At 24.9% G+C, this 8,521-nt stretch overlaps 4 protein-coding genes across 4 annotated transcripts; 1 reads left to right on the plus strand and 3 right to left on the minus strand.

The window, feature by feature from the left end:
• Positions 1-99: 99 nt before the first annotated feature.
• ENU1_095260 (hypothetical protein) lies at positions 100-1,083 on the minus strand (the record flags this gene model as incomplete). Its single annotated transcript, XM_008859141.1, has 1 exon — positions 100-1,083. One exon carries the CDS (start codon positions 1,081-1,083, stop codon positions 100-102), a length of 984 nt encoding a protein of 327 aa, XP_008857363.1.
• Positions 1,084-1,531: 448 nt separating this feature from the next.
• Positions 1,532-3,703, plus strand: ENU1_095270 (hypothetical protein; the record flags this gene model as incomplete). The annotated part of the gene is made up of 1 exon (XM_008859142.1): positions 1,532-3,703. The coding sequence occupies one exon, from the start codon at positions 1,532-1,534 to the stop codon at positions 3,701-3,703; it is 2,172 nt and encodes a 723-aa protein (XP_008857364.1).
• A 642-nt stretch (positions 3,704-4,345) lies between these two features.
• On the minus strand, positions 4,346-5,806 carry ENU1_095280 (hypothetical protein; the record flags this gene model as incomplete). The annotated part of the gene is made up of 1 exon (XM_008859143.1): positions 4,346-5,806. The coding sequence occupies one exon, from the start codon at positions 5,804-5,806 to the stop codon at positions 4,346-4,348; it is 1,461 nt and encodes a 486-aa protein (XP_008857365.1).
• Positions 5,807-6,050: 244 nt separating this feature from the next.
• On the minus strand, positions 6,051-8,087 carry ENU1_095290 (SPRY domain containing protein; the record flags this gene model as incomplete). The annotated part of the gene is made up of 1 exon (XM_008859144.1): positions 6,051-8,087. One exon carries the CDS (start codon positions 8,085-8,087, stop codon positions 6,051-6,053), a length of 2,037 nt encoding a protein of 678 aa, XP_008857366.1.
• Between the last annotated feature and the right edge of the window lie 434 nt (positions 8,088-8,521).

Genomic DNA, 8,521 nt, shown 5'->3' on the forward strand with positions numbered 1-8,521 from the left:
ATTAGTTTTATATTAGTTTTGTATGTCGTTGGTGATGAAATAGAATAACTCAAGTCATATTAAAAATATAAAATAAAAGAAGAAATATAGTATATACAATTATTTTTTAGAAATAGGTAAGACAACAGTTTTACACCCATTAATAAGATTAAGTGAATGTGAATGTTTTTTATTAATTGAACTTGGCACAACTAAACAAGGCTTTGTATTATTTTTCTTTAACTGAGGAGTAGTTGATTGAATAGTTGTAAGAGTAGATGGAATTGAATGACATGAAAGTGAAGAAATCGAATTTTCATGATGAGATAATTCATACTCTACAACTTCATCATAAAGCCAATATTTTGAAGGAGTTTCAACTAAATTAAATGAATCACTAAACATTTCCTGTTGAAAAGGAATAAATTTAGGTTCAATTTTAAAAACTTTTGAAGTATTATTTTGAATTGAAGAAAGACACATTAGTTCAGAAATAATTTTATAAGCTTTATCTCCAAGAATTAATATTTCTTGAGTAGAATAATTTTTATCTTTTAAAGTAACTGTAATAAACTTTTGCATTTTAATTGTTACTTTAGTAGATTTTGTCTTTTTTACTTCAAACTGAAGACTCCCATTGTATAGATTAATAGCAAGTTGTAACAAATAATTATATGTTACAGCAAATATATTTCTTCGATGATATCTTTCATTATAACTTCTTGAATTTAATTTTGAATATTCTGTTTCTTCTTTTTGTACGATTTCAAGTAATTGTTTATGACTTACTTCTATAATTCCAAAAAGACCTACAACTTCAATATATTGTAATGCCTTTTCTGCTTTTTTAGGTCTTTTTGCTATAATAAATCCAACCCCTCGATAATTTAATAATCCAATTAAAAAAGCCATTCGTTGACATTCTTCTGTTATCCCTCTTTGTTTAGCAAGTGTGTTTATATCCCGTTTATGCTGAATTACACTTTGAATATTTGGACTTATTTCTTTTTTAGGTTTTAGTAATTCGGTTGTTTGGCTATTAATTGCTTCTGGTAATTGAACATTACGAAAATCAATTTCATCAAAATTATTATATCGACTCATACAAAATTCAAAGTTTCTTTTTATTTTTTTAGTTTTCTTTTGAATTTTATTTTAGTATTTTATCCCGATTTTTCATTGTTTTTTAACTAATAATTAAAAATAACATAATATTGGAATGATTTGCTTCTTCTGTTAGTATTATAAACTATAACTATTTTATTTAACTTATAAAACATTATTGTGAATCATCACATTTCTTTTAAAATGAAGAAGTTGATGAAGAAATTGTATAAATAATAACAGTATTTTTACTCAACAATAAAATCTAAAATAAAAAGTATTAATTTCTTATTTTTCAATACATCAAAGTAAATCAAAAAGAAAGAAAAATATAAAAAATTCTAAAAAATATTTTTGAAAGAAAACCTAAAAACAAAAAGAATTGAAGAAGATAATTATAATGAACAAGTATAAAGAAATAAAGAAATTAACTTAGAAAATATAGTTAATGATATCAACCTCAGATGGAATCATTTTTGGTAATACTGTATTTACTAATGGAATTACTATAAAGGAGAGAATTGAAGGATACATTACATTAACATTTGATAAACCAATATTTATAAAAAATATATTAGTTTGTTTATCTTTAGTTCATTATTCTGGTATTACACCATTAGGTGGAACTGGGTCTGTGTTAATTGATGATGAACCAAATGAAAAAATGTGGACTGGAGTTGAAAAGAAAATAATACATTCTGAAGAGTTTGAAGTTAATTTTAATCATTATGTAACTGAAGGTCGTATTACTGAAACGTGTCCAGGGACATTTAGATATGCTTTTTCTATTCATACTAATGAAAATTTTCATATTACATCATTAATGTCAAATGGAGTAGGTATTTGTTATGAATTACATCCGACAGTTGTATTATTCAAAGGAAGAAAAATACATGGAAAACCAACCACAGTTCCATTATTATATAATAATATTGAACTACCCCAATCGTTATTAGAAAATTGTTATACAAAAAAAGAATATAATAAATATGTTTTAGATATTTTATGTGACACTGGTTGTGGTTATCAAGGAGATGAATTAACTGGTAAATTTTCAATTACTAACAGAGGAAAACAATCAATTGAAAAAATTGCTCTTCATTTTGCTACTATTGTCATGAATATTTCTAATAAAACTTTATCACGTGAAATTAATAGTTCTACATCAGTATATAATATTCCTATTGGTACTTCTACATTCACCTATAAAATTAATATCCCAATGACTACACCACCAGATGTTACTGATTCTCCATTACGTATACATAATGCAATTGTTTTAGAATTTAATTCTGGAAAAGTTTTAAAGAAAATTAAAAGAGCTGTTTTACCAATTGTTGTATATGCTCGTACTCCAAATTCAAGAAATGTTGATGAATATATTAAGTCTATTAAAATTGATACTTTAAATCCTTGTTCATTTGATGAAATTCCTTATGGATTACCACCAAAATATGAATGTTTATGTCCAAAAGGAATAGAAACTATTTATACTATGGATAATCAAGTCATTAATATTAATCATATTAAACGCGATTCAACCTTTCTTGACTACCAAACTTCTTGTTTACCTCCAGACATGAGCGTTGGTTGGTCAAAAAATAAATTAGTATTTATTAATCATTCTTTTAACACTGTCTCATGGAATGATCCAAGACCAAAAAATGAACGACTTCCTCAACACGTTATCAATGAGTGTAATGGTTTGTTAACAATAGCAATTGAAGAAACTAGAGGAATTCCATTAAGATCAATATTTTGTGTAAAAGACTTAACTAAAAAGAATTATATTGAAGGGACTGTTGAAGTACCATTAGACTCAGCTCAAAATAATGTAGTAATTACAGTAAAATATAATAAGAAGTATATTGGATATATTGATATTGATTTCAATTTACTTCCTATGGATAGGGGTATAAGTTCTTGGTTTTTCCTTAAAGAACCAGAAGGAAGTGAATTAGGATTTAGTGGAATGGTAAAGATGCAGTTAGTGTATAGTTCACAAACAATTAGTTCACTTAAAACACTTGAATATCCAGCATATATTTCAACACTTCATTTTCCTTATTATTATGTAACCCCAACACTAAAAAAACTCAATGACTCACGTAACAAAATACTTCAAACAAATAGTCAACAACCATTCCTTACTTATGGTGGTAATGAAGCATTTATAAATATTCCTCATTACTCTAATATCTATCATACAATACCATCTTTTTTCCCTCTTCCTATTCCTTTATTACGTAGTAATGCTGGGTATATTGCATCAACAAATATAATTGATGTAGAAATTGCTAAAAAAAGAAGACCAAGTGCAAGTGTTTCCGTAGCAGTATCAAATAATATTTCTCGAACAGCGTCACCAGGATTAAATAAAAACTCTTCGTATTCAAGTCAACAACCTAAAGTAATTTCATCAACGTCAATTCCACCAACAACGAAAGAAAACCAACCAACTGTTTCAATTATCCATGAACGTCCATCATCACCAACTCCAAAAATACCTACCCTTTCTCAAAATAAAGAAAAAAATTTAATCTCTCGAAAAAGAAGATTATCGTTAGGTAACTTTTTATCAAAAAAATCTCATAATAGTTATGGAACATTAGAAGATTAATTTAAAATCATTTTTTGATTTTTTTTTCACTATAGTTATTAATTTATATCAACATTAAATCAAAGTGAATATAAATTCAAGTTAAATTATATTTAATTAAATTATTTTTTAATTAAAAAATAAATCAAAAGAAGAGGTATTAGAATAGTTTAACATAATGATTCTAATATAATGAAATAAAACTATTTTTTGAATTGTATTTAATTATTATTCTCATCACAACCACTTTTTTAATTTTTTAATTATTTTTCTTATAAACTAAAAAAGACAAATTTACATAAGTATATTACGTTGATATATTCTTACAAAAAATTTATTACTTTAAAAGTACCAAATATTGGTTTTCATATTAATATACAAGTAATACAATATTATAATTCAAAAGAACATTTATTAAATGAATGAAAAAAGAAAATACCAATTAAATTTTCATTAGAACAAAAAGTAAAAATAACTTCATTACATGTTTAATATTCAAAAGTTAAATAGTTATATTAATATTTATTTTTTTATTCATCACATTAAAGTATTTTGTATTGAATTACATTTTATTTTAAAGTTCATTTAATTAATTTTGAAAATAGAATTATAAAACTAGAATAATTGAGTTATATCAAAAGTGTACAATTATTAATTATTATTTTAATAATCAGAAGGACGTTCTTGTTTTGGACTTGAATCTCTACTATTAATTGATTTTTGTGGATTAATTGAATGGTCAGAATTAAATTTTATTGCAATAGGTTTATCATCAGGATTTAAAGGAATTAAAGATTCTTTAGATAATACATGTATAGGACTCATTGAATGAGGACTTGTTTTTTCTGAGAAATATAAAGACGTAGGATCACTAGTATCACTTCTTGGTGTTTGTATTTGTCTATTATGTAACTTTACAAATAATTTCTTTGGTCTAGAAGCACGTAATTTAGCACTACTTATAGACTGTCCACCAAATAATCCAGAAGAATAACTAGGAATAATACTATTAATGATTTCAAAAGCATCTATTCTTTTAATAACTTTATAAGCCAATAATGTGCTATGATCTAATTTACCTGGAAATTTATGAGGGTCTGGAGGTAATTTTTCTCCAGGATGACTTTCTACAAACCTTCTTGATGATTGTGTTGTTTCAGTAATATAATCTCCTAGTTGTTCAACAAAATGGCACATTGAACTTGACGTCTTAAAAATTGAGGTTATAAGACGTTCAATCCATATTTGTTTTTTTTCTAAAAAATATTGTGTTTTACTTGCTTCATTCCAATCAACAGCGTCAATACCAATATCAATTGGGTTATAATCTAATAATGTTGGATCAAAATTATCATGATATCCATCTGTAGCAATAATAACAATATCACCATCATTACATTTATCTAATTTAATACTTGCATTTCTTAAATCTGGATATAAGTGATCAATAAAAGGACCAATTCTACCACCACAATCACTAACATCATTTAATGATGTTCTAATACTTCCTGTTAATTGTTCTGTTTTCATTTGAATTGGACTATATTTATATGAATGACAATCACCAATAGATAATGTTAATATAATTGGTTCATCTTGATTAGAATAAACAATAACATTAATTATGATAGTTGCTGTACCAATTTGAAATGATTCAATCCCATCATTAATAATTGCTAAATGTCCTTCATATGTACTTTCAGCCATTAATTGAGCAATTTCTTTTGTATTTTTACATTGTTCAATTTTATCAATAATACTTTCTAAAATTTTATTAACTGCTGCTTTCGCAGCATTATAAACATTATTTCCTAGTCCACATCCATCAGCTAAAACTACTATTGCCATATCTTCAAAAAATGCTCCTTTTCCTTTATCACAAATAGGATTTCCTATTTTTTTTCCATCTCTAAAAGGGTATGTTGAAAGTGATGTATAAACAATACTTTCAGTTGAAAATATAGGGTATATCATTGGTGGTGGTGTAGTATCACAAACAATAATAGGTTGTTGATTTTTCTTAATTTTAACAGGTATCCTTTCAATACTTTTTATTGAATTTTCAAATGCATCATTAAACATTTTCGTAGTTTTATTCTTCTCAGCTTTTCCTAGTTTCTTCATATTCTTTTTCTATTTTTTTAGTTCTTTCATTTTTCTTATTTTTTATTAATTCTTTTATTATTATTTTTACTACTTAAAGTTTTCTTTTTTTTAATTTTTTTTTATTTCTTGAATATATTTTTAGAATTTGACACTTTCTCTAAAAATAGAAAAAGAGAAAAGAATGATGTTTTGAATCTTCAATTAATTCATAACTTGAATTAATTTCTTAAATTCTTCTTGAGGCTTTGATAATTTATTTCAATTAAACTATAACACAAATTCTTTGGTTTTGTTCATAGTATTGATATAAATCAAATGAAAATGGACGTTGACCATAGTTAATTTCAACCCAATCCATATCAGTTACTGTAAACCCTGCTGTTATGTCTGTCCATTTAGCGTTAATTGAAGGGTATTTTTTACCATCAAGTGTAAAAAATACTTGACTATTTATTGTATCAAACCCACAACCAACTGTATGAACTTCATCTTCATTTAATCCAAATGGTATTCCATATTCAGACACTTTTCCTTCATTAAATAAATTTCCACAATCTGAATGGAATCCAATACTTCCTTGATCCCATCCAAGATGTCTTGATCCCTCAAAAGGATAACTACCAACTCTCATTATTCCAATTGAAATAATATTATAACCAGATACTGTTAATTCAAAGTATCTAATTGATGCAGGTATTTCACGAAGTTCATTGTTAGAATCATAAATTTTCATTTTCAAATTTTTATTATCTTTTAAATAGAATTTTTGACTATAAAATTGATAATTGCCATCAACAAAATCTTTTGTTTTAATTACTCTATTATCAACAATTTTTAAGCTCTTTGATACTGAATAAAATCGTCTAAATATAAAATGATTTGATGGATTAAGCATTTCATTAATTGATAATTCAGATGGAAGATATAAAAGTAAATTACATAACCGTTCTGATTGTTCAACTGAAAGTCCTTCATATTTCATTGGTGATATCCTTTGTTTTGATTCATTTAAAAATTCTAAATGAGGACTTTCTTCTATTAATAAATTTAATGTTTCAAAACTTATTTCAGGTAATTTGCAATTTTTTGATTGACGAATAAAAAGTTTTGAAAAAGAAGAAGGAACTTTTCCACAGATTTTGATTTCTTCATTAAAATATAACAGAATTTCTTCTAGTTTTGGTGAAGAGACAGAAAGACTGATATTATATGATGAACTAATAGTAATACTAATTAATGATGGGAACATATTATCTATTATTTCAAATGATATAGAATCACATACATGTATTATTAAGTGTTCTAATGAAGGAAACTGGTTTTTAAATCTTAAATAATTACATTCAGTTATTTTGAGTGTTTTTAAATAATCTGATATCAATGAAAGAGAAACCATGCTATTTTGTGTTTCAGATGAAATATATTGTAATGATACTTTTTTAACTGATTCAGGAATATTCCAGGGAGAAATATTCTGGTTTGGATTAATGAGTAATGACTTACCCGGAATACCGCTTATTATTTCTGAATTAGAATATGCTTTATTTATAATAATATTAAATTGATTTATTTCAATTGTATTTTGAATTAAAAAACTTCCATCAAATGAACAGTAATTTTCAAGACAATATGGTGTTGGATTATTGATAAACCCACGATGACGATATTCAATTCCTTTCATTCTTTTTATTAGGTCTGCATTTGATGTATGTGTATTAAATAAAACAATAATTCGAGTTTCTCCATTTTGACGTATATACTTAGTTAATTCATTAACTAAATCAACGGTTTGATCATTTAATTGAAGAAAATTATTGTTTGAAGTAGATGTAAATATTAAACGAGGAAATTGAACAAACATATTTTCTCCATTATTAGTATATTGTTTAAAAAATTTAATTAAATTTTCTATTGAACCTGTTATTGATTGAAGTTTTTTAAATCTATGTGCATATTTAATAAAGAAATTTATAGTATCTGAGATTGTATCTTCATAGAAAAGATCAAGCGATACAACTTTTGGTAAAACGTTTAATATTTTTTCTTGATATCCAATTAATGGATGAAAATATGGTGACTTAATACATTTGGCTTTTTCAAACCATTCATTGTAGCAAAAATAAATCCCACAAACTTCAAATGTATCAGTTTGAAATCTTTTAAAAAATGAAACAAAGGATTCTGAAGAACAAAACATTGGATTGGTTTTTAATCCTTTAATCGTATCTAAGCATTTGTGGTTAACCTTAATAAACCTGTATATATCACGATATGTTGGAAAAAATAATACAACATTCATTAAGTAAACCATTTCTAATTGTTTCTGTTGGCTCATGTTGCTAATTCTTATTTTTAAGTTCTTTTTAAATTAATTTATTTATTGGTATTTCTATTTTTAATTTAATACTATTTATCAATGAAATTAAATAATTCTTATTCCTCATAAAATACTCTCATACTAGGAATTATAAACTTTATTTAACATCATTTTACTCTTTATTAGTATCAAAGAGAAAAATAATAATTTATTTTCTTAATAAAATATTATCCTAAAATAATTATGATAAATATCTCATCATTTAATCAAATATTCTATTAAATATATGATGGAACTAAACTCTCATTAACCAGATAAACAAAAAAATATTCTTTAATGACTTTTCTTTTTTTTTATAAAAAATGGATTTGGAGTTGAAAAATCAGAAACATTACACAAATATTGAAATAAGTCAT

Source organism: Entamoeba nuttalli, assembly GCF_000257125.1.
Source record: "Entamoeba nuttalli P19 unplaced genomic scaffold asmbl_4146, whole genome shotgun sequence".
Lineage (NCBI taxonomy): Eukaryota > Evosea > Mastigamoebida > Endamoebidae > Entamoeba > Entamoeba nuttalli.